This window comes from Dermochelys coriacea, chromosome 18 (genome assembly GCF_009764565.3).
Source record: "Dermochelys coriacea isolate rDerCor1 chromosome 18, rDerCor1.pri.v4, whole genome shotgun sequence".
In the NCBI taxonomy this organism is placed as follows: Eukaryota; Metazoa; Chordata; order Testudines; family Dermochelyidae; genus Dermochelys; species Dermochelys coriacea.
In genome coordinates, this window is record NC_050085.1 from 15,796,762 (window position 1) to 15,823,920 (window position 27,159).

Consider the following 27,159-nt stretch of genomic DNA (forward strand, 5'->3'; position numbering starts at 1 on the left):
AGATTGACAGGCCTGGAAACCAATGGCCTTTAGTCACAGACTAGCCACAATAATGGCATTATTGGAATCATCAGAACAAGCTTCCCCGATACTGTACAGCTAAAGCGCCCCCGTCCGACCTCCGAGGGACCAGCTCTAAGGGCCAACGGATAGTTCAGGGTTCTTTTCAACTTCCAATAAGGAAGCTAAGTATCTTATGCAGGCACCTGTCCGCTAGGAACTTTGCTTAACACCGCCTATTTGATTCCCATAGGCCACCCATTTCTTAGGGCCTGTGGCTTCAACAAAGCCAACCTCTTAGTCTGATGCAGAAGTTCTCTCCCCTTCTAGCCACACGCAATCTCCCTGCTAAAATCCAGCAGCAGCACTGGTCCTCCATCTGTCTGCTTCAGTTCAGAAACAATTGGGCAGATGTTTTCAACATTCGGAGGGGGACAACATGATTTTCTGTTGGTAAGTCTCTTGACTTGGATCCAAGACTGTTTCAACTCTCTTCCCACCCAACCCCACTCTAAAACTGGCTATTCCAAACTATTCTGGCTGATGGAGGCTTTTGCCTTGGTAGCTGCTGATTGAGACCTCATCAGGTCATGCAGTAGCACAACCAGACGGATATTTGGAAACATTAAAGGGGCACAATTGATGTCAAAAAGCAGGAAATTTGACCTGCCTTGTTGCTTTTTCTACATTTTTTTGCAACATCCTTGGAATGTTTTGTATTTTGAATATATTTTGTTTGTTTGTTTAGCACTTGATCCAATGCTATGTTGTCTAAAATTAGAGTCCCAGCACCCAGAAAAACATACAGTAAAAACCAGTCAGTAGGCACTGCCCAGCCCTCAGGAGAAACCCTACGCTAAACAGATCAGCCATGTTAAGCCTGGCACTTGTTCACAATAACAGACAAGCATGAGCACACAATAGGAGAGAGGAAAATCGGTAAGGTAGCAGGTTTCAGATTCACACTTCCAGTGGGGAAAGATGGTCTTATGATTAAGATACCATCCTGGAACTCAGGAAGTCTGGCTTCAATTCAGTTCTAATTATATCCGGCAGAGGCCAGTGGTGTACACACACTCAATTTTCATTGTAGTATAATAATAGTTTGCATTTCTATAGCACCTTTCATCCAAGAATTTCAAAGCACTTTAAAAACATTAATTAAGCTTCAGAAAGTTGCTGTGTGGTAAATGTTATCTTTATTTTGCTGCTGGAGGAAAGGTGGTGCAGCGAAGCTATGGTTGCACAGGGATACTCTGGCAGAGACTAGAGTAGACCCCAGGAGTCCTGAACCTCATCTAATAAATGGGCTAGACATCCTCCCCAAAGGGGAACTATTTAAGGTGATTGTTACGATAGCAAATGGATTTTAAGACCTTATCACAATAGAAAGAGATTCGACATGATATTGTTAAAACCATTCCCAGCTGAATTCCACATACACCCTCCTCTCTGTGAACCCCAGCTGTGAGTTACTGAGCGCTATTGTAACTAAACCAGGTTGCATACCTACAAACATCACAATCGGGGAGTGAACGTTGCCTAGAGGTCTTAACTAAGGCTACGGCCACATTGTGTTAGCTGCTGTGCAGCCACCAAGTCAGAAATGTCCAAGTTGACAAGAAAAAGACAGAGTAGAAGGAGAAACAGAGGCACAAAGAAGTGGAGCTCTCCTGACCGCTCTTCAGAAACAAGCTCCAGCTACTTGTGCTAAAAGGAGCAACCAACTCCCTCGTCTATGACTGAGCAGCAGTGGCTGGGGCCAGCCAGTACAGGAAGACATGATCATATACACTAAGCCAGCATATCAACCAATGATTTTCTGACAGTCCGGAACAGACTGGTGGGGCCACGTTCCTAAACCAAAGATTCACCCCAGCCATCTCCCCCAAAGCCACTCTCTCAGCTTCCCTATCTTACCTTGTCAAGCTTTGCTTCTATCTCCACCACATCTGTTTCCACTTCATCTATGGTCGCCCTGTAATCAGAAGAGCAAAAAAGGGGAAATCAGCTGGTTGCCTAAACACAGATGATGGGCAGAGAAACCGAACAGTCCTTGAAAGGCAAAGACCAGAAGAACTCCAAAAGGCAGGGGAGAGAGGCGAAAGTTTACACCACCCAGTCTGAGGTTTCCTGCGCAGAGACTGCCATATAAGCTGAGGATCCACATTTTGGGAGAATTCCTAAATTATGTGGGATGAGTTTTGCTCCTGGGCTGATGAAAAATCTTAGAAGGAGGGGGGGAAATTCATGGCAACCCCCCATCAGTGTCACTGGCAAGTCACTGGGCTGTATTGTGCTAGGGCAATGTACAGCAAAGCCACCACCTGTGGGGTCTTAGTCTGATCTTGTTTACGCCCATGTAAATTGGGAGTAATTCTTAAATTACACCAGCATGAATGACATGCCTGGGGTAAACAGGCACACCGCCCACTGGCAACCACCATTAACTGTGCCTGCTTAAAGCCCTTATGAACCTTAGGCTGTAACGATGCCTCAAGAATACCCACACTGTTGGCTTGCATCTTCTAAACCCCAGCAAGCCTTTAGCCCATATGTGGGCATATCTTGGTCCTGTTACCATGTCAATCTACTCACTCTCACACACCTCTGAGTGTTACCCTTAGTGCCTCGGCTGTGTCTGAAGGAGAGATCCATTGGGTCTGTTTTCTTTCCATTTCTTGGGTACTGGTGACAGTAAGAGGCCAGTAGGATTCTGGCCTCCCCTAACTATGGGAAAATTCCAATGACATCAGCCCAGTCCATTGGCAAAAGACATTTCCAGCTCAAGACCTTTGGGATAAATCCACTTTTCTCTTAGGCAAAACTCCAACTGCAAGAGCAGTAAGGCAGAAACCTTCCCATGGAGAGCAGCGTGCTGGGGTAGCCTGTCCCCAGCTGGGCAGCCATTCCCTTCAACAAGCACCTGGAAGTGTGGTAAACCTCACTGCAATTTTGTTTCCCAACGCGTGCAATCCAGAGACCGTTGCATGAACCCTCTCCCGCTTGTGGGTTTGCTGTGTACAGCATGAAGTGTTAATGCTCTGCTTTTTAAAAATTCCAGCCATGGGCATGTGCCAGGTAAAAGGTCTGTGGAGGAAGGATGTGTCGGCGAAGCACCAATTCATGTGGCTTTATTACAGCCAAGGACGGGATGCCCACAATCCAAAAGGAACCAGGAGAAAATCCCCAGGGCCTCGGTAGATCAGGCAACAAAAGCTATTCTCTAAAGGCTCTAGTTGTTTTAAATGGATGAACAGCCGACCAGGGACACATTGCAAACAACAGGAAGGATAAATAAAAAATGATTGAGAGGGCAAAGTCATAATATTTGGATCCAGATTCGAACTTCCACCGAGTTTGGGAAGGGAGTTTGACTCTGATCATAGAGTCATAGAAACATCGGGCTGGAAGGGACCTTGAGAAGTCATGTGATGTTGTGATCCAGCCCATCTCTCTCTCTCAGAGGTATTACAACTAGCAGAGCAAACTCAGTATTTCTCCACATTCACCATTCTTCCATGGGAAATAAACGAACAGTACCTTCTACAGGTGAACACGGTCCCCATCTGACACTGCTACCAGGCGGCCGACATCCCGCCGGGTAATCCAAATGGAACAGAGATCAGAGACTCCCTCCCCACAAAGGAAATAAATCAAATAGAAGGCCAGGCACAGATCTTGAACATGTCAGTTCTGTCCTGAACTTTTAAGGCGATCGCCAATCCAGTACACACAGGCTTCAGGAGAGAGCACCTCTCCCAACAGCTACGGGAAATCTCCCTTGCAATGCTGTGAGGCACCAGATGATTCAGACAACTTACAGGATAGACCTAATATTCAGTGACAACGCCGGCCATGTGATGTAGCATGTGACTGTGTGAACTCTCCTCCCTGCATGCTTCGCCTGTCCCTGTCACAGTCCTGTCACATTACATAACTGGGCCCAATTCTGACAGGTGCAGAGCACCCTCCAGTTCTACTGAAATCCCTGGAAGGTGTGTGTATGCATGGGTCCTGTTATCCCTATTTTAGAGATAGGGGGCTGAGACACTGAGGGTACATCTACATGGCAAAGAAAACCCCCCCAGCAGCGAGTCTCAGAGGCTGGGTCAATTGATTTGGGCTCACTCTGTGGGGCTAAAAACTCTGAGCAGGTTTTGACCCACGCGGGAGCGGCTACACTGCTAGTTTTAGCCATGCAGCCTGAGTTGGTTGACACAGGCTCGAAGACTCAGCGCCATGTTTCTTCCTTTGCAGTGTTGATGTAGTCTTAGTGACTTTCCCAAGGTCACCCAGGAGGTCTGTGGCGGAGCAAGGAACTGAACGCAACTTTCTCAAGTTCCTGGGGAGCACCCTTACCCCTGGACCTTCCTTCCTCTCTATTAACCTTAAGAGGAGACTGCATGAGCCAATCGAGTTCTCTTGTGCTTGTCCTTTCCCCCACCCCAGTTAGTTTCTATCCTTTATGACATCCCAACAAAGCAGCTTTTATTTATCTCCACGTCTGGACTAAGATTTTCAAGGGGGGGTTGGACTCCCATTTCCCATTGATTTTTTTAAATGGGGAATTCCCATTGATTTTTACTGGGGAACTGGGTGTCTAAATCCCTTAGGAAGCCTGAAAATCCCAACCCTATTTCTTAGCTATCCTGTAAGGTCATTGCAATCTAACCCCATCTTCCAAGCAGCAAGCAATTAAAAATATAAATGTCACATAGAAAGTTGCTTTGAAGGAGGATTCTCGCCCATTGTATGCCAACACAGTAAGATATTTGTGGCAAGGACTGTCTTTTTTTTTAATGACACATACAGCTCTTAACACAGTGGGCCCTGTATACATAAATACATAAATAATCACGATGATGTTATTGCTCAATACTGGGAGGGGCGGGGGAGGTCCCATCTGCCATTCCTGGGCTTTCAGGGTTTGTGGCTGTTTTGTTGAGTTTCATAAGGGTCATGGGAAGTGGTGGGGCTCTTTCCTGGGGTGGGGGTGGGGAGAGGAAAAACTAGTTTATTTACTGTAATCTCCTCATAATCAATGTACCAGCGCTTTTAGAAGGGTTTGTGAAAGGTTTTTAATTGCCTTAGGGTGTCCAGCGCATGGGGAGTTCGCACAGTCATGGGACATACCACCACATGACCTATTGTGACTGAATATTAAGTGCATGTTGTCAGACGTATGAATCACCTGGTCCCTCACATGCTGAGGGAGGCTTAGTCTGGGCTCACTCTGGACCTCGCTGACTGTAGGGATTTTTCTGCGCAAGACCTCCTGTCTTACCCCCTCTTTCCTCTCTTTCTTTCCCCCATTTTTTGCCCTCCTGAGGGGGAGCTAACGAGACCCACCTGACTTGGGTGCCACATGAGTCAGCAGAATTGCTCTGCATCTCCCGGCCGCATCCCAGAATCCAAGATCCCATCATCGCCTCACAAAGGGCTGAACCGACACCCTGGATTTGAACAGCCTGAGAGTTTGGGGCGTTGACGCCCCGGCTCTGAATGCTGAGGCTTGTGTTCCGCCCCAGCTTCCACGGCACAAATCTACAAGCAGGAAAATAACTCTGCCTCCTCTCATCTCTCCAGCAATCTGGGTCCCCATGGGCATTCTGCAAATGCCTGCCTTTCTTTTCAAGGGGTTTTGGTGCTGACAGAAGGTTCTGGAGTGACAGACTTAGATCAGAGGCGTCTATTCGTCACTAGAAGAGGAGCAGCAGGGGCAGCATCAGTGCATGCTTCCCACACTCCCCTCTCCCCCCCGCCAGTCCGCCTTAAACCTGTTCTGGAAAGACCCCAGCAAGGCCTGGGAGTTCATTCTCCAGGCACAAGGAGCGCTCAGCTTGCCAGCAGGAATGGTTCTGAGTGCTAGCTTTGGAAGGGCATTTGTACATGTGGTTATTGTTTGTATAAAGGTAGCACTTAGCGACCCCAGATGAATGGGGGCTCCATGCGATAAGCATTGTTCTGACACTTGGTAAGAGGCAGTCCCTGCCTTGAAGAATTTACAATCTAGGCAAGGAAAAAGAGTGGGAGGGGAAAGAGGGGCACAGAAAGTGGAAGTGACTTGTCCAAGGTCACACTGTAGGCCAGTGGCAATAGAACCCAGCTTTCCCGACTCCTGAGCAAGTGCCCTACTCACTGAGCAATACTATCTCCCGATGGAGTTGCTCAGAATGGGGCTGAGACCATCAGCATGGTCACACAGGCCACTAAAGGGCTAGCATGCGGTAATGAATTTTTCAGTCTCCTCTGACTGGGGTTGGATTTAAACTAGCATTTCAGAAGGTCCTGCTATGCTCCGTGTTAAGCTTGCTAAATACCCAGTGAGAATTCCCCTTCCCCTTCTGCTCTGAGGGGTGTCCAAATCTCACTGTTTCTTCCTTCACAACATTTCTAAGATGCAACCTTCACTCTCTGTTCTCACCTCTCATCTACTCCCTTCATTCGTATGGAAACAGTCTCCTCTCCAGGCCCCCACACCGACATTGCTCCCACTCCAGTCGCTACAAAATACAGCAGCCAAGATCATTTGCCTTGTCCTTCCTTCTGTTCACATCATCCCTCTCTTTGAATCCCTCCAGTCACTTCTCCGCTGCTATTGCATCCAACTTCTCAGGCCTTGGATCGGTCGGACCCTCCCTGCCTAGACACCTTCTCTCCCCAGCACTTGAACCATTCCAATGTAGAGAGCAAGCTGGAAAATGTTGGATTATGTGACTTGAGAATTTATGGTAGAGCCAGGAAAAGAACCCAGCAGTCCTGGGGCCCACTTTTCAATTGGTGTAAATCAGCATAGCACTACTGTCTTTAAAAAAAACTCAGGGTGGAATCAATGAAGCAGCTCACACACCTAACGTCTATTTAGGCTCCGAACATCCACTGAAATCAACAGAGCTAAGGAATCCTCTGGTTGTGCAAATTAATGCAGTTCTACCAGCTTCAGCAGAGCTCTGCACCCTCTACACCAGCTGATAATACAGTCCTTGATTTCTAACCACCTGTTTTAACTGATAGACAACTATCCCTCCCTTAAATTAGGTCCAGTTCCTCACTCCATGGAGCTCTGCTGATTTACACTAGCTGAAGAGCTGGCCTTTATTTTCTGAGGTTTGACAACTATGGGGCAGATTGTTTATCTTTTACATAGTTGTTTTTGAACCAGATTTTTTAATCTGTTACACACAGCCCTTCCCCATCTGCCATCAATGTGGTTTTCATAAAGAAATCTTTTGCATAGCTGTGAAGCCTCAAAGAATATGCGTATTTGTTTTAAGAATTAAGGAGTCTAGTTACTTAACGTCTAATAACCATCTTGTTAAATCTAAATTAGCTGCATATTTGGGAACTGCAATGTAATGCTTGTAACCGTCCTTATTTGAGTTTATCATCCCACCACCAAACCACATGATGTTACTTACGAGCAAGAGAAAGTCTCATATATTATCAACATCCTCTCTTTTCATGCAAAACTGTTTCTGTCTTGTGGGCAGACTATATCCTTGACTATATCCTTCCCAGCCATTTTGGACATAATGGGCCATATGCTGGCCTAGGATAAACCGGTATAAATCCATGGAAATCAAGGGCATAGCATCTTCTTGCACCAGAATTGTACTGGGCCCAGTATCTGCTTTCCCTTCCTTGTCTAGTTTCTTTTAGCAGGGTGCCTGGCATTCCTATGTGGGCTATGGTGTGCTCAGACTCCCTGCAACAGCAAGAGGTATTGAAGTTCCCCTGATGTGCTGTGCAGAAAGTACTTGGTTACTGATCACTTAGAGAAAAGGACACTCCGCCAAAACAAATCTACTTCCAGACACAAGCCAAACTTCAAACCCAGAGGAGATGCCCTGAGTTATTCATCACCATTATGCACGATATAAGATGGCCTGGGATCTAGTTTTCATTCAGCAAAACTGGACAGAGAAAATTAAGTGCCCCTAGCAATTGAGATGCAGTTGGCTAGGTCCTGCTGGCTCCCACAATGCCAGAAGAAACATGTACTGACACAGACAAAATGAGGGATTCTACCGGCCGGGCACTTCAGATGCTATTATACCTAGCCCAGACTTCCTCCCCCCCCATCCCCAGCCCCAGCTTCAGAGTCTCTCCCTGCATCCTTGGAGCTAGATAGACCCCTTCCTGCCATCACAGAGAGGAGCTGAAAGCTAAGTACCCCAAATTAGAGAGAAAGCTGGCAGGTTCATAACCATTACTTGGCTCGAGATCTGGATTTCACAGCTGGCCTCCATCCCTATAATGGGCCCACCCAAGATCCTGGCTCTAAACTCCCTAATTTAGAGGGGGGGAATTTGAAATCTGGATCCAGAATTTAATGGTGGAGTCCTACGTCTAATCAAACTTGAGCAGCCTTTGTAGTAATAGGTGACCCTCAAAAGGTGCCCAGCAGATACAAAGCCAAAGGTCTGGTTGCTTCTTCAAACGCTCTTTCCATGCTCCAGACCACTTCTAGGCACAGATTCTCTCCCTGCAACTACCACTGTCCTGCGATGTGCCTCAACTTCCCCCTCTGCAGAAAAAGGGCTAATGAACCTTATCATCCTTTGCAAAGGGCTCTGCGATCTATGGCTGTAACTCACTATATAAGAGCTAAGTAAGTACTAATATCAATGTCTATATTAATGTAAATAAAAGGGATTCTGGATGTAAGATAATATATGGTACAGAGAGACACACTGATGCCATGGTCTAGATCTGTCCACAGAACAAATCTGTGTCGCATCAGCAGTGCACAGAGGTGCCTCTCTCCAAACATCCAACCCAGTCCTGTGATGTATGAGCTCCCTCAACTCCCACTGGCTCCAATCGGAAAAGAGCGAGCCTTTATGGGCAGGTCCTAGTCCCAGAGGAGCTTGTTAAACTCTCCCTGCTGGAGTCATTCTTTGCTCAGAGGGTCTCCTGGGACTTGACTTAGTTCTGCAGATGTAGCAATCTCCCTTGAAGGCCATTCGCCCCCAAGCAAAACAAGGGAGTTGGCTGCCTCCGGTTTACAGGCAAGTGTAATTTTCTTGGATGCCAGCAAAGAGCCCAAGAATAGTAAATCTATTTTATTTTTTCAGAATAAGATCTCGAAACAGTGCTGTAATATCGGCTTTTGCTTCCTGCAAATACAGCTCTGCTCTGCCTGAGTTGCCCAGGCTGTGTTGGAAGAGGAAAGTGAGCTGTGTCCAATTTGGAAAGTCAATAAAGAAGATTTGAATCCAGCCCACCATTTTATTTTAACTAAACTTGTCAATTACCATGTTGGTGCCTCTTTGGAATTCTGACCACATCCAGAATGATGCTGGGCTTCCTGCAACATCACTGCGGGTGTGCTGCTATTGATAGATCTGGGCTAGGGTCCTGCTAGCCAGAGAAGAGCAGATACAAACCCCTCCTGCATGCCCCAGATGGCTAGCTCGAACAATGCTGCTGCGGTGATCTGCTGAGTTTTAAAGGACGCGTTGGATGGATAGGTTACAGGCAAGAGTAAATTTAGTGCTGCTGGAGAATGAAGTTCTCTGTTTAGCCACAAAACGGATAATACATAGCGGACAGTAGTGGTGCCAGTTTCCCCACACTACTTCTTCAATGTGCCCCAATCCTCATCTCAGCCAGGAGGATGGTTTCGGACAATTGGCATCGGCTAGCCACTCTTCCTGGTCAGAGACTGGCACCCGTAGGCTTATTGTATCTGCTCCTTTCACTATCCACAGATTTTTTCACAAGCACAAACACTTCCCATATGAATGCCTTGGGAAATGAATTAAGACAGTCCCATGTGCTATGAAAGGGAATGGGTAGGTTATATGAGAATGGAGGATGGGTGAGCGCACCTAAGTACCACATTTCACTGGGCTCTACTTTCTGCCTTTGTATGGGCTGCTCTTTAACCCAAATCAAATACTGTTACATCAGTTTGCCTGGTTGTCACGGTACCAATGCATCGTCATGGAGATTTCAGTCTCCTGAGCCATGGCAACCACAGCACAGCAACGACATCAAGCAGACTTAGAGGTAAGCGCTGGGCTGTACTTTTCCAAAGCTTGTTCTCCTAATGGCTAACGTGAGCAGGCCCCCAGAAGCAGCTCTAACATCAGGATGGGAATCAAGCCTCCCTTCCCCCACGACGAGTGGGCTGAAAACAAAGTCCTGGTGACTCACAATCCCAGCCCAGATTCTTCACTCCCCCCAGGGTGCCACGGGGGGTCTGACCATAATTGATCCGTCACCCAGGCCTTTGAAACAGCTTCCAAAAAAGAGGCTTATTTCTTCCTTTAATAATGTGGTGCCAAGCTCTTTCTGGCAGTTCATATGGAAGCCCAATAGGAATGCCAGCCTGCCAGTCTGTGCCAACGGCAAAAGCCTGTTCAAGAAACAGAAATAATTAAAGGGTGGCTTTCCGGCAGATTTTTCTGCTATTTTTATTCTCTGGACTTGGAAGTCACATGCCTTCATGCATCATCCCCTTATTGCCCATACGGATTCAATTTTTCCATGCCGTTTCCTCTCATCTGTGAGAGATGGATAGAATAACCAACTGAAAGAAGGGGTTTATCTCTGCACTAAAGAAACAGCAGCAGCTGTTAAACTGCAGACATCAACCTGAAGGATTTTAACCACATACTAGAAACTAGGAACTTCCAAGCAGCCCTTCAGCCTTCTCCCCTTGGAATAGCTTTATCATCCTCACAGCGATGTCACAGCCTGCTGTGCCCATATCTTGAGGGGAAACAATAGGTTTTGACTGAACATTTGTTTGGCCCCTCCTCGTGAGTAATACAGGCAGTGGGGCAAATTATCTGCTAATTCTATCCTCTCTGTTGATCTCAATAGAGTGATAAGAGCAGAGAATCCGGCGCATTATAGATTGTAAGTGAGATTCTGATCTCAGTTATACAAACGTACCGTGAGCCTGGGATAACTCCACTGAGATCAACGGCGTCACTGCAGTGCGGCTGAGATCAGAATCTGGCCCTGAGCGGTTAGGAAGCGAGACAGAAAAGCAGCACGTGCCATTCCTATGATCTGCGGTGCACCTATGTGAGTGCCATGCCGATGGAGCGTGCCATACTTCTGAGCACAGCCAGGTGTGCTCAGACATCAGTGGCAGCTGGCGTGTGTCAAAAAGAATGTACAGCATCCCGCACGTTCACGTGGTCGGAGGGACCTAACTAGAAAGACAAGGGACCAGGACAGGAGGAGGTGAATTGTTTCACTGATACCCAAAAAGCAAGGTCCTAATTATCTGGCGACTAAGAACTCTTCAGTCATCTCCTGGCAGGGCGCCCTGCTTGCTTCCCAATGCCATGCTCCTCCTAATGCTCTTCCAGGCCTCAGGCTATTTCCATCATGAGAGAAGAGAAAACAGCCCGTGACCTAAACTTTCAGCGGCAGCTTGCGCAGTGCGAAATGCAGCTCTCCCGAATAGAGAGAAGAGACGCGGCTTCATTCAGCGACACTAGAACTGTCCCCAACTCTGAGGGTATTCGGAATCTGGATTTTGCTTCAGCCTGAGGCCTAGGGGAAGCCATGGAGAAGCATCCCCCGCCTCTGAGGAAGTTGTGGTCCCCACAAGCATTTTAAAATCCCAGGTTGAAGAGGGATAACATTAAACCATGTCGATCTGGGGGATGGAGTGAAGGCACTGGCCTTTTCCTCTCTGGGGACTTGGTTTCACTGTAGTTAGGTGCTTTTAGCAAGGTGCTGAGTAGGCACTTCTCCATGGCACAAAAGAATAAGAAACTAGAAAAGTTTGCCAGGACTGACAGGCTGCACCAGGTCAGTGTTAAGGGACTCCAGCAGATGAACCCAAGACTAGAGCAGCAGAAGGTGCTACAGGGCCATATTGAGGTCAATCAGCAGAGTGACGTAGGTGAGACCGAGACTGGATTTTCAAGTGGTGTCACATGGAAGGATTAGGGGTGCATGGGCAAAGCGGGTGGAGGTAGGATTTAGGTTGCAGGGGGTGCTGTGAGTCAGCGCTGAGATGCATTGGTAGAGTTGTGCGATGCTATGTGTGGCTTGTGCTGTGCCTGCTAGAGCTATCCCTGAAACCCAGTGGGGATGTTGGCTTCATCCTCCAGCCCTTACTGCAGCTGGCCTGATTGCACCGGTAAGAGCAGTAAAAGTGCCAAACCGTTGCCCAGCATGGATGGGAGCACACTGGTAGGGTAACCACGTGAGTAATGAAAAGTTAGCAGTGATTACCTGAGCGATATGATAATCAACGTGCCCCGGGATGTGTTTCAAGCACCATCCTGGGACAGCTGACTGAGTGGGATCCCAGCCTAGACTAAGCATTGCTCATCCTCTCACTCGCTCTGCAGCCCTTGGACTCTGGCCATTGACTGACGAGGCAGCAACTTCTGAAAGGCCACCGGAGTTTCTCTAAACTAGCATCCCAGCTCCATTATAATTACTGGTTTCAGAGTAGCAGCTGTGTTAGTCTGTAGTCGCAAAAAGAAAAGGAGGACTTGTGGCACCTTAGAAACTAACAAATTTATTTGAGCATTAAATAAATTTGTTAGTCTCTAAGGTGCCACAAGTACTCCTTTTCTTTTTATTATAATTACTGAGTCTCAGAAATAAACACCACAGCTTGTCATTTGTCCTGCAGCACCTCAAGGATGGGCCGATGTTACTTGACTCGGCTGCTACCCTTGGATTGCTGGGATTTCTAATCTTCTGCTGTGTTTGTATCAATTATATTTCAGGGTGCAGAGGCAAATGAGAACAATAACTACTTGTTTTGATTAAGAGAATGAATTCTGGAGGAATACCAAGGGATGATCTATGTTGAAGAGCTCCGATGCAGAGCTGGCTTTGCAGATTCCACCCACACAAACTCTCTACCAAGGAGACCAAAGCAAGGTGGGTAAAAACCATCCCTAATGAAATTCAAAATGCCCCTTCAAGCCAAATAATCCATTTTTTGGATCTAAACTGTCGCCTTGGCTGTAACATGCAAAATCGTGCAGTTCTGCGGGCCTTCATGACCAAATCACTTAAAAACATGACATTTCCGGGGTTGGGGGGGTGAAAAGAGGCAAAACAAAACTGAAAACAAAATATGGGCCACAAAAGATCTGAAAATTGCTGCAGTCTTGACACTAAATTCCAGAGGTGACCTCACTCAAGCACACACTCATGGGACTGGTTAGTAAACCCAAAGGTGAGTCACCATCAGGTAGCACGTGATGCAAACTCATTAACCCTTTTGTGGACCCTCCATACATCATAGAGCCTTTCTTTAATAGGAAAAGGCAAACTTTTTATGCCCACCATAACCAAATGGTTCTGAAATCAAAAGGAATTTTTTGAGTAGCAGAGTTCGGTCCCTCCCCATAGCAAGAGGTCCATAAAGCAGATACCAGTGCTACTTCCACAGCTAGTGTCATCAGGCCAAAGTCTCCAGAACCAATCCCTGTCAGCCATTCTTGGTGAGGGAAAAGGAAACCAAAACCACTGGCTGACTAGTATTTTGTTGGTGCGGGAAGCAGAGCTGCTGTTTGGAAATATAATTGAATGGGGTTGGCTCTTAATCTGTGTTCCTTATCTTCAGATAGTGGAATTAAATCTTTTCAAAGAACATGGGGCTAATCCTACCTCACTTGTGTCTTGTGTTAGACTGGAAACTCTTTAAGGCAAGTACTGTGTTTTTCCACATGTTAGTTAGTACAATGTCCAGCACATTAGAGCTCAGATTGGATTGAAGCAGTGGGACAATACAAATGGAGGATGATAATAGGATTATACAGTGGTGATGTGAAACAACATCCAAGTTCTTTCATTATGTATCAGAAGGCATCATGACCCAACTGGACCTCGTTTAGCTAGATGCAGCATTTAGCATTAGTCACAATTTGCCTGCAACTTGTCTGAGTGTGCAGGCTGAAGTGGCAGGCTTCAAAGTGTTGGGAGATGCAAGCAATCCAGGACTAAAGAAGCTGTCATAACAATGGCAATCACCAACAATCATCTCTGAGCCTTAGCTTCCCCATTGCTAAAATGATAAACATCCACTTCACAGGAATAGTATGAGACTTAACTAATAAGTTAATTAACTAAATGATTCATGTTTGTAAAGTTCTTGGAGCTCCTCAAGTAACAGGCACTACAGGAAAGCAAGGTTGTATGGTATAATCAGTATTAGATGAATAAGCCTTAGCATTAAGTATTACAATATTATTAAATAGCTTAGACGTGAAGGGATCAACATACATTTCCTAGAGTGCCACGTCAGCACCTTTTTAGTTCATGGTGGAATAATGATCATAGTTTGGATTGACGTTCCCCTGTTAACTGGGTGTCTTAGACACACATACCGCACATATTGCATGAAGTGAAGAATGAAGGAAATCTGACATTGAATGGTATACAATAAGAAGTAAAACCATGTTTAAAAAATGCTTGGTTACGTCTGGGACCTAGAAGAGCAAGAGATTTGAAATGGCATAAAATACTATACACAATTATGTTGCTTTAATAACAATAATTTTCATATGAGGCTGTCAAAGCATTTCACAAGCAATGCTCAGTTAAACCTCGCGTCCCCCTGGGACGTCTGTTTGATGATTATTCCTCATTTTACAGACGGATAAACAAGGTACAGAGAGATGAAGGGCCAGATTTTCACACTAGCTAGATGCACAAATGCATGAAAACTGTGCGACTACCCAAGCAAATGGTTAATTAAGGCACAGTTCCATGCAAAGCTACTTTATTTGCAACCACTTTTTCAATAGTTTGAGATTTGCTGTGCAATTGTGCACCTCCTTCATCTGAAAATCTGCCCCTGAGTCTCATGTTTCCAAAAGCGGTCGCTAATTTCAGGTGTTTCTCTTTTGGATGGCCAAGGCTGTATAATCTCACTTACAACGCTCCTGCTCATGGATGCCAGTAGGAGGCACCTAGGCCCAGATCCTCCAAGGTATGTAGGCGCCGAACTTCCACTGAGGATCTGGGCCTTAGAGCTGAATCTAGCTCCCATTAAACGCAACATAATGACTTCCACTAACTTCAGTAGGAGCGAGAGCAGTTCCCTAGGGCCTGATTTTTCACTGGCGCCAATTCCATCCAACATCAATTCATGCCTCCTGACTCTCGGTCTTGTGCACTAACCCCTAGACCATATTGCCAGGATGTTCCTCACCATCAGTTTGCATGGTTGCGTGTCAAATTTCCCCAGCTTGCACTGATGACAACTGGTTTCCCTGGAGACTCTGAATGGGGCCCTCCTGCAGTCCAGCTGTTCCCAGTTGCTTGTTGGGCCTGGACTCAGATAGACTTGTTGGGGTCTCGAGTATCCCAGCTCTCGACAAACTGCACATGAAATAGGTCCATGCTCCTAGCATCTGGAGCTGTGATTTTGCACCTCATGCTGTATGTGATCAGCATGCTGAGGGGCAGAGGAACTGCTTTGTAATTCCTGGAAAACCCACTTCTTTCTGCACCACATCAGTCACAGCGTGCACCCCATTGCTCTCACACCACCAGGCAAAAGGAGAGCCAGGCGAGCAGGAGAATTAGCCATTGCCATGACAATACCCACAAGAATATTTTTTGTGGCCAGGAAAAGAGGCTAACTGATACTTCTGATATGGTTGGAAGCAATCCAGTAGCTGCTCGGACTTCAGCAAAGGTTATTTAATCACCCATGATATTCACATCTCTGCATAGTGCAGTCTACATTCCCCTTTTTGATCACAACAGAGATTCCAAAAACACCTGATCTATACGTTTGTGAAGCCTTTCTGCCCACCTGAGAGCTCTATGACAAGCCACGGGGGAGAAGGGGGAGTAAGCGTCCCTTTAAATTTCATTTTTAGCTTACTGCTTTGGATCAGTAAGGAGCGAAAGTTGTCTAGGTGGTTCTCAACCAGGGGAATGTATACCCCTGGGGGTACACAGGTTTTCTGGGTGGGACATCAAGTCAGCTAGATATTTGCCCAGTTTTACAACAGGCTACATAAAAAGCACTAGCAAAGTCAGTACAAATTACAGTTTCATATAGAAAATGACTTTGTTATACTGATCTATATGCAGTTCTCAAACTGTGGGCGAGTTCGTTTTAATGGGTTCACCAGGGCCAGCATTAAACTCGCTGGGGCCCGGGGCAGAAATCTGCATGTGGCTAAAGCGAAAGCCCGAGTTTTTAAGCGAGGTGAAACTTGGGGTATGCAAGACAAATCAGACTCCTGAAAGGGGTACAGTCATCTGGAAAGGTTGAGAACCACTGGGCTAGAGTACAGGACTCAGAGCCAGTGCTCCCAGATTGTCTTCTTGCCTCTGTCACAGACTTGCTGTGCAACCCTGGGGGAGCCACTTACCACACCTCTCTGTGTCTCATTCTCATTTTTAACAGTGGGAAACAAACTCCTCTCAACCTCCCAGTGGTGCTGGGAGGAGTGATTAAGTAATGCTGGTCTAGTGCTCTGAGAGCTTAGGTGGGCAAAGCATGATGAGGACTATTATTATTTATGAAATCTGACTGTGGTTTATTGGAAATAGACTGGAACTGATCCCTGCTTTCAGAGAGCCAGCCAGGTGGAAGTAGCTCTTCTCTTCCCTAGATCAAACCAGGGGAGGAAGTTTGGCACAGACATGGCTGCTTCTCACTCATTTCCCTCCCCCTGAAACACCAACTGCCTGATCACTAGCAGCTGCCAAGCTCCCATCCAAAGGAGCAGAGACTTTTTGTGTTGAAAAAACAGCACACAGGTTCCTCAATGGAAAGCTTTCTGCTGTCCTCGCATGCTGCTAGGGGGCGCTGTGCTGCTGGAGGAGGTGTGAAACGAAGGCGCTGACCTTCCGGGGTCACAAGAAATCCCGTGGGACAGTTCTGCAAGAAACGAGGGTGCTGAGTTCATTGGCCTGGGGTGGGGGACACCGTCACCGGTCTGTGCCGTAATTCCCCTTTGTTAGCGTTACCGTGAAACACCAACATTTAAACAGATTTTTAAATAAGAATCATTAGGAAAATGGAAAGTAAAGGCTGGGGAAAGCTTTGATGGAGCAATTGCTGACCTCACTAACACCTGGCTGATAAAAAAAAACCCAACATGGGTTTTTTTAAACCTCTTTTTAAAAAACATTATTTTGCATCTCTCTTTCTCTCTCTCTCTCTCTCTCATTATGAGCAGACACCACTATGGCAACAGCTCCATGGTGACAGTCTCCATGGCGAACTGATCCAGTAATTGCTGAGGCTTCCAGTTCAAAGCTAGGACTTGATTTGTGTGGATTTTCGCATTTCCTAGTGGAAATGGCATGAGGCCAGTGGCATGATGCTCAGGAGGCAGGAGGCGATAAGGGGCCCTGAGGAAGATTAGCAGAAGCCGCTGGGTGGCGTTTGGAGTTGGGAGAGCTCCCGGGGTAATGAAATTACAGCCAGCGTAATAAAATACCATCTGAACATCCTACTTTCAGGGGCAAGGAAGGTCTAGGTTAGATTGCTTCTCTAGATTGCTGCAGTGAGTTTGCAGTTCTCATACGGGGGAAGAGAGGAACCACACCAGCATCTCTCTGTCTGTCTGCGCTATGTTACACATGAGTATTGTGGCCATAGGAATCCCCGGCAGCAGAGCTGTCACCCACTCCGAGATCTTAACTGCTTTGCTGTGGCTGAATCTTCCAGGCTCTGCAAGCACAATGCCACCCCAGTATCGCCCTGACACATCTGGTCTGTTGTGGTTTAGTGACGCATAGGTTAATGATGTAATGGAGCGGCAGGGTTTCCCCTTTCCAGATCTAGCAGGGAGCTGGGGAAAGGGTTTCCCCTATTAGCTGCTGCCGGTAATAATACTTTACAATTACGCTAACACCTTTGGCCAGAGGAACTGAAAGTCCTTTAAAAAAAGAAAAGGAGTACTTGTGGCACCTTAGAGACTACTCTCTAAGTTGCCACAAGTACTCCTTTTCTTTTTGCAGATACAGACTAACACAGCTGCTACTCTGAAACCTGGAAGTCCTTTGCAAATGGTAATGACGCCATGCACTGCTAGGCAGGAAGCAGTGTTGTCAGCCCTGTTTCACAGATGGTGAAACTGAGGCATAGAAAGGGAAAATGACTCATCCAACATCACACAACAGAGCAACGAGTAAAACCCAAGAGTCCCGAGCCCCAGCCCCCAGCTCTAGTCGCTAGACGTCACATCCACTCCTGTCTGAGGATTTAACCCAGAACTGGAGGGGTCTGCAGTGTGTCAACAGAACCCGGGACAGGAGACATGGGCTGCAGGATCCCACCCTCAGCGGCAGGCCCCACAGGGAGTCTAATACGCTATGTCTATTCAGAACAGGATGATCTCTTCTGTCCATCCTTAAACCGTCACCCCGGAGCCATACACGGACACCAAGCACTCACATTTCCTAATTACACACAGCAGAGATGGGAGGCCTGGAGGCAGAGTGTTAATTTGGGATTAAGATGCACCTGAGGCTTTCCCTGCTCCGCAGCTGAGGGTCAGGGTCAATGAAATCTGTTGCCATCTGCGCCTCGTTTGCCTTCTTCCTATTAGCTCTCCTTTCTGAACTGCCTGGACCTGGGCCAGCCACAGCCCCATTGAGCTGCTTCCTTAACAGTCAGCAAGAGCTGATGGCTTTTAAGCTCTGTGGCATAATAAACCATTTATAATCAAGACAAGGCTCTCCTGCCAACCTCTACCGCTGCCTTTCTGCACCTCCATTCATGCCTTCTTAAAGACACAGCTCTTTAAATAACTTGGGAACAATGCACAAAGGGCAGCCTGGATAAATGGAAACTCTACACACTTCAGAGGCAGGGGAGGGGGATGATTAATTATTATTATTATTATTAATAATAATAATTAGTTGCATGGATTTAGTGCTGCTGAAAGGAACCAGCTAGACTGCCCGGGAGTCTGATATCCCCAGCTGACTCACAGTACAGGGACAGCATTGGTCTCATCCAGGCAAATTCTGCCCTACTGGCTCCTCACTTCTCAATAGGGGAACCAACTCCAGTGATTTAAGTAAGTTTCCATGGCCCTTGGGGTCTGCTTCTCCTCTCGCATCACGGTAAATCAGGACAAACTCCAAAGCCACCAGGGGAGTTAAACCAGAGTAAAACTAGCCTAGGTGAAAGGAGAATCAGATCATTGGTGTCTGTAATTACATTACTAAGAAGGCTATTTAGTACCAACTAGGGCAGTGGTTTTCAACCTGTGGTTTGCGGACCCCTGGGGGACCACAGACTATGTCTAAGGGGTCCACGAAAGGTGACTATGAAAATAAAGTTTCAGATCCCAGAAGAGGCATTTCGGTTTTCTGATCAATCAAAAGTATGTGAATAGCCCCACCTACAGGTCAAAACCTGGAAGTGTTGTCGTTGCCATAGAAACCCACAGTTTAGGGTCCTTTCTCAGGCTGCAAATGCCAGGCCGAGCACATACAACATTTGTAATTGAATGCTGTTCAATCAATTTGCAGTCTAAGACTTCTATGTTAGAAGTCCACAGACCACAGGTTGAATTTCCAAAGGGATCTGCACCTCCATTTGAAATTTTTTAGGGGTCCGCAAATGAAAAAAAGTGTAAAACCAGCGAACGAGGGTAATGGTTAAGGTCCATTGTCCATTGGGAATTGGACAAAGACCCATCAAATTCACTCCACTCTGGCCACTAAAGCTGATCAGAAAACAAGGGGTGGGGGAGAAATCGTGCAGTTTTCAGGAACTCCTGCCCCCGTTTTTTTCATCAACATTTCAAATTTTAAAACATTTCAGCCATCTTAGTAGTTGACAGACAAATAACAAAATAATAACATGAAAACTCTGCACTATATCACACTTTCACCCACCAACCCACACATTTTTGTGTGTGTGTAGAAATTTTGTTGTTGAAATTTCATACGTAGAAAATTTTTGGCCAGCTCCAGGGGTCTCTGAATTGGCATCAGCCAGTAGCTCAGTCTCAGATTGACCTGACCTGGGGAAGTGGTTAAATAACTCCAGTGTCCCCATTGGTAAATTCCACTTCATAGCAGCAATAATGCAGTGGGGTGCAATTTGCCCAACTATGTGGGATTGGCCTAACTCTTCTCCCATTGAAATCAATTGTGAAACTCCCATTGTGTTCAGTGTCAGCAGAATCAAGACAACTCTAAGTGCCTTGGAAAAACCCACCCGGGAAGTCGTTGTTCTGGTTTAACTCACCCCGGTGTAAATCTCCGAAATCAGTGGCAATACACTGTCAGTGAGGTCAGATCACATGGGGTAAATGAGAGGAGAATGAGGACCCCTGTGTTCCAGGGAGATTACTGCCCTTCTCAGACGATTAAAGTCACTTGTGCTTCCACCTTGCTGCTTGTAATGCCACCGCTGTGTCTTCTTGTCGCTAAGCATTTGCCCATGGCTGATGGCTACAGACAGATACTGCACGAGACAATCTGGGGAGATGCATCTGGGGTGTGCCAGGATCTTGATCCAAGACAGAGGGCAAATGTCACCCGTTATCATATTTCATGCTAGCCTCAAGAAGGCTTCAGGAATGGATGGTTCCTCAACGCAAAGGATGGAGAGAACATTTCTGCATGTAAGTTAGTGGTAGCTGGAGAGTTAATGCTGGGATCATTCCAATGGAAATGTCCCCTGATCCTTCAAATTGGGAGCAGTGCCCCTGGGGAGCATCTCAGCCCCGGCAGTGCTTAGTTAGGCCTCGGGATTTCCCTCCCGCTGCGCAAGGTATTTATCTCCTCAAATGCCCTGATACAGGAGCACACTCTGAACCCTACTAGACAGACAGCCAGCTCGCCCTGAACTTTTGCCTGTCTGATCTAGATTTCCTCCTTGGATCCTCTCCGAAGACCATCTGTCTGCTGCAGGGAGATCAGACACAGAACCCTCCACCCTTCCCCTCTCATCCCTCCCGCCACCTCGCTTCAACATGCACCCCTTCCTGTCTCCCAACAACACAAAGCTGCTGCCACCAGCCCATGCCAATGTATTTAGGACTTCTGTGAGATCTCAGTGCGGAAACCTCAGGAATTGTTGGGAATTCACCTTTCCCCTGCCCCTCTCTGATTGCTCCCAGCCAAATGCTAGGGCAAAGGGATGGGGTATTTCCCCAGCCATTGCCGACTGCAGCGTACACACATGCAGGAAATGTAAATGTTTATCCAACGCTTTGGCAACGTACGTGACTGCTGATCTTACAGCCCCAAAAAGCATCTCCTTTCAGCTGCAGTGACTGTGCCTTGCTAACTTTATTCCAGGAGCGTGGTCTGAAGATGCTGGAGAGAGTGTTGTCTGGTGGTTTAGAGCAGGAGCCTGGGAGACAGGACTGCTGCGTTTGGTCATCCGGCTCACACTGTGATCCTGGGTAACTCATTTAACCCCTCCTTGCATCAGTTTCTCCGTCTGTAAAATGGGGGAAATAACACCTGCTTCGCAGGGCTGTGTTGTGAGGCTTAACATCTACAGTGTTTTGAGAGCCTCAGACCAAAGGGACTATTGAAAGACAGTTGTTATTATTTGTGATGATGACAATTGACATACTCTGGTGATGAATCAACCGTTTTCCTGAGCATCAAAGCCCCAGCTCCAAACACGGACGTGGCTTTCAAGCAGTCATGCGTGAAACAGGCCAATATAAATCTTTTACCCACTAGTTCTTAAGTGCATGGAATTACTGCAAATGGTCACAGCCAAACAGCTGTTCCATGCCGTGGCTGCTCAGAACTTCCCAGCAACAATCAGAGGACTAAGATTCTGTAGCTTCCCAAGCTCGGGCCCCTGACGTTTGAGCTAAAGCAGAATCTTTGTTAGCTGTGAAAAGAAAGAAACCCTGACACACAGTGACCAGAGCTGTGACCACTGGGCAGTTGACTGCAATACATACAAACTTGGGCTTCCCCATACCAGGTGGCAAAGTCCAGTCTTGGGATGCTGGCATGACCTGACCTTTAAGTGAAGGTAAAACTCTCATAATGGCCAATGGTGTAAGGCTGGCTGTCCATGGGGTAAGGGAGGTTCCTTCCTGGTCCCTATGATGATCAGCTGATGCCTTGAAGCATAAGACTTGCTTCCCCGGTCTTATCGCATATATGTTGGCATGTGTGTAAGGTGGTGGGTGTCTTACCACCGTCCTCTTTATAACTAGTACCTCCCCTCCCATTCAAACTCCTAGCTCCACACGGGGCACCTGATTATCATCCCAAATGAGCCTGAAGCCATGGGTTTTTTTACCCATTTCCCTCTCCTTTATTAAATAAGGATTAGAACATTTCCTACCAGCTGCTGCTAAACGCATGACACTGCAGGGGCCTATCAATTCCTCACACTCTGGTTACAAAGGCACCAAACAGCAGACACAACAGACCAGCGGAGAGCTAATTATGGGCTCCTCTCACAGCCAAGATACACAGAGTCATAACCCTGCTCTGAATGGCCTACACACAAATAAACCATACCAAGGATCAGGCTCAAACACAACAGCATGTGGAGGTGGACTATATTTAACTGATGTAGCAGGATTGCTAGCCTCCTGCTCTTTCGAACACTGAGTGGGGATGAGTCCACCGGCTTGGATAAAATAAGAGGGATTGAAACTTTAACTGGATGGAGGTCCAGGACTTGCTATATTCAGGGCTGAATCAAGTTCCAAAGAAATCCAGCTGGACCAAGGCGCCAGGGCAGCTTTCAGGACTGAACACATGAACAATTGTTCCATTTATTCTGGGCTGGTGGTTCCCTGAGGAAACACTAGAAAGTCAAATTTGAGAGTAGCAGCCGTGTTAGTCTGTATTCGCAAAAAAGAAAAGGAGTACTTGTGGCACCTTAGAGACTAACAAATTTATTTGAGCATAAGCTTTCGTGAGCTACAGCTCACTTCATCAAAGGCTCAGACAATATTGGCAAGTAGGTTAGGAGTAATATTTGATCACAGTTGAACACTCGTTAGATCAGTATCTGATCCTCATAGCAAAAGCAGAACAGAATTGGTAAGAATATTTAAAGTATAATTGGGTTAAAAAAGAATTGGATAAGTGCATGGAGGATGGGTCCATCACTGGCTATTAGCCAAGATGGGCAGGGATGCAACCCCCTGCTTTGGGTGTCCCTAAGCCTCGAACTGCCAGATGCTGGGACTGGAAGACAGGCTATAGATTACGCAATAATTTCCTTGTTCTGTTTGTTCCCTTTGAAGCACCTGGCATTGGCCCCTGTCAGAAGCCAGGATACTGGGCTAGACGGACCACTGGTCTGACCCAGTGTGGCCGTTCTTATGTTCAGGCAAACAATGTCTGCCAGAGAAAAGAATCTGCAGCTTGGTGCACATAGAATCATAGAAGATGAGGGTTGGAAGAGACCTCAGGAGGTCATCTAGTCCAAGCCCCTGCTCAAAGCAGGACCAGCCCCACCTACAACACATACCTATCGCTGACATGTTACTCTCTCCAGATCGTGGATAATAAGCTTCCCGACCACATGGTACTAACTGAGTCATGTGATTTGCTGCCAAAAAGAGGCTGCAGTTTACCTGATGGTGATTTTCCTGAATGGATTAGGAGGGATTCTCAGCACCTTGTCTCAGCTGGCCTTGGATGGACCAGACACACAGGAGTGGAGATACCCGGGACCCAGGTAGACAAAGAGGAAACCCAGCAAATTCAAACGAGGAGGAGGAAGTGATTCCAGACATTAGACAGAACCTTGCTAAATCCATTCATTGGAAGAGAGGTCTGCAGAAAATTGCATCATTATTCTGTCTTTACAAGCGGCTGAGTGGTAAATCAACCAAGACTGTACAGGGTTGCCACCACCAACATGATTTGGAAGCCAGCATGCTTCCAACACCTGCAAATCAGAAAGGTACCCTCACGACCTCCTGTGAAATGCACGGGACTGCACAGATTTGAAGGACCCTGCACTTTCCCTCTCCCTGGTTAGCATCCGCTTGCCCCACTGCTTACACTGCCTCCATGCAGGCAGCATGCACTCTGGGATCCATCATGCTCCTCACTTGGAAAGAAGCATCCTGGCAAATTAATTGCGGGCCCTTAACCTCGCTGACCCCGAGCAAGACAGCCCAGGGCAGCCTTTGCAAGCAGGGAGGGAATGCTATCTGCAGTGACCTCAACGGCCATCCTTGGAACGGGAAACACTAGAGTCCAAGGGACGGTAGTAAATTACAAATTGATGTTTCAACAAAAGCACATCTTAAAAAAAATAACCCCATGGGGGTTGACTATGTACAGACTCACCAAAGCTTCCCATCCTGGCAGCAGAACTGCCTATGTGCATCACTAGAGCAAGGGTCAGGGGGCTGGAATGGAAAGGGTTTAGGGATGAAAGTGGCTCCCTCCAGACCAGGAAGGAATGAGAAGCCTTTCAAGAATTAACTCCTCAGAGTTTTACCACGGTTTAGTTTAACTGACTGAGGTCAGAACTCCTTTCACTGGCAAGAGCAGAACTCTACAGCAGACTCGGCAAGGGGACAGGATTTATTCATGGAATCCCACTTACGCAGCAGTGAATGCCATGGGATGAATTGCAGAACCAGATGCTAACTGGCCACCTAAGCTTCACTCTGCCCACTAATCGATTTCTGACCAGATCTCCCACTCCTTGGGCATGACCTGCATAAACTCAACACTACTGAATAATTTGGCCATTCCAGACTCATGCCAATAAAACCCTTATTATATCAGGCGGCACTACTGTGTATTCCCTCCGTTTCCACCCATCCACATGCCCTTTTATCTGTTACTGTAGAAAGTGCTATACCCATGTAACATGGCCCTACATCTGGGGCAGTGTAACCCACTGCTCAGTGTGTGCTGTGTATCCCCGATCCACACAGGATCTGGGTCTGTTACAGTCCATCCGCTGCCTGTGGAGCCTGGTTCTGTAGCTAAAGCAGCTCATGCCTTTACCTCTGGGGGTCCCCAGTTCCATCCCAGGTAAGTTTGCCAAGATGGCAGCCATCACCTCTGTGAAATAAACCACTGAGCACTTCTGACAATAAGGGCAAATAGACAGCGCTGAAAGGGCTCGGTGGCACTGGACAATCATAGTAGGACAGAGCCTGACCTTGAGGAGTCGTGGCAAGCGACGCAGTGTTGAATAGTCCACCTAGGTGGAGACTGTTTTGCTTACCATGGTGTCATCTAAGCCATGACCAACTGAGGCAGTGCTGAACGTGACAGGCCCTGAGTGCTGAGCTGGGCTGCACGTTGCGTCAGTTACCACGTCTCCTGGGTCGACAGAGCCAGAGGCGTGAGGTGAAACACAAACCCGAGTGAGGAGACATGCCCAAGAGCAAGTTGTGTCTGGAAGGCTCAAACAGACGTGTACAGCATCGAGACGTTGCACTTAGCCTGTTTCCCAGCTGCTCTTCCACTGCTCTGCCCACCTTCCCGCTCGGTCCCCCGGGCTAGCCTCTCCAGCTACGTTCCTGCCAGGTCACTCAAAGTCCCAAATCAGTCTGAAGCCACATAAACATAAACTCTTCCCTTTGGGTCTGCTAGGCACGGTCTTTCCTGCTCCCTGGTCTGAGCCTTCCCCTGCCTCACCTTCTCACCCACACAGAGCTCCACATCTGCTCTCTGTGCCCGCTCCTCTCCAATTGACAAGGGCTCTTTTTTTTAAGCCCCACTCTGGCAGCCTGCTTCCTGCTCCACATGTCTGAATTTGAGCTAACTGGGCCTTCGTAGCTCATTCACCTTTATGTGGAGACTTAAGTGCCCCATCAGAGGCTAATGGGTAGAAAGAGAGAAAATATCGGCCTTTAAGGCCTGGCATGAAATGGACCTGGCTAAGGACTATGACGATGGAAATGCTCAGGGCACAGATGATCACCCCTGGGCAAATGGCCTTAATGGTGGTGACAGATCTGCTGGAGGCAGAACCTTTCTAGATGCTCCTTCTGCCTTAGCGCAGCTCCTCTGACTGGCTTCTCCCCTGTGGGCCTGGTGCCTGGGGGAGAAAGCATGTTAGGTGCTTCTCTAAGTGCCAGCTTCATCACTGTAAAATGCCAAAGTTACAGCGGACAGAAGGTAGCGGAAAAGGGGTTAACAGAGAAACGTTAACGCCCAAATTAAAACGAGGGTGGGTTTTTTTTAAGTAAAACTTTTTAAAAAAAAACCATAACACTTTAAGATCTGAAAATGTCTCTATGGGCCAAATTCATTCCTCTCTGGGCCAATTCCTCTCTGGGCCATGGAGTAAATGATTGCCGCTATAATGGCCTCAGTGGACTTGTATTGATGTTCAGCAGGCCTGGATCTGACCTAGGGTAGTGGGTTTATTTTCCTCAGCAGAGTTGCACCTGCTTGCATTAGCTCTGGACTTGGCTCTGTGTCCCTGAGGCCTGCCACCACCTCAATGCTTCCTGCTCTTCAGAGACAAGCAGCTGCTGTAGCCCCGTTGGTCATGGATCTCACTTTACTAGAGGGCCGAGTAGCCAAACGAAATGCAAGAGATGCTTTTTGGGTTCCGACTGGCTGGCTGTGCTGGAAGTCATAGCTCTAGATAAAGAGCAGAGGGGGGTCCAAATGGGTGAGGAGCAGAGCCGAGGATTTTGGGAAACTGTCCCATACAGTACTTAGAGCTGGTGAGGAATGCAGCCGGGGCCCTTTCAGTATTTACTGGCTCACTTGGGGCTAATCGTTGGGTACAGTATATTCACAAGTCTAGTTAAGCGCCTATATGGTCATGTACATTGGGGCTTTCCAATGTATAAATTAGCTACATACCAGTGTGTTCACATCAGGATGAAGGTCACCCCTGTGCAGGAGGTCAGCACAAGGACCAAGCACCACACAAGTCTTTAAAGAAGGGCTCAAACAGTGCATGGCATGACTGTCACCTACAGATATGTGCACACAGCTTTAAAACCCTAAACCCAAACTTCCACGTGTGGTTACTGGTTATAGCAGAGGGCTTGGGAGTCAGGATCCCTGGATTTGTTAGGTTAATATGGCCAGCTCACTTATATTGTCCTGCCTGTTTTGTCCTTTCTGTGAAACAGGGATCACAATGCTTATCCAGTAGGGCTGTGAAGGCTTCCTGAATGATTGTGAAGCTCTTTGAGATGCTTGGATGAAATATGCTAGCTACTCTCTAGGGATGCAAAATTGGGTTGCTCCTACACTTGTTAGGTCTGGAAACTAACCCACTTTTCTACGGTCATCCCA

General features: G+C 47.2%; 1 protein-coding gene across 4 annotated transcripts in view; it reads right to left on the minus strand.

Moving 5' to 3' along the window:
* Positions 1–27,159, minus strand: part of ACAP3 (ArfGAP with coiled-coil, ankyrin repeat and PH domains 3) — a 160,001-nt gene that overhangs the window by 88,328 nt on the left and 44,514 nt on the right. For all 4 annotated transcript variants that reach the window (XM_043499920.1, XM_043499919.1, XM_038376936.2 and 1 more), the window contains exon 2: positions 1,921–1,978. In XM_043499920.1, the coding sequence (XP_043355855.1) occupies positions 1,921–1,978 (58 nt within the window). The remainder of the gene's footprint in view (positions 1–1,920; positions 1,979–27,159) is intronic.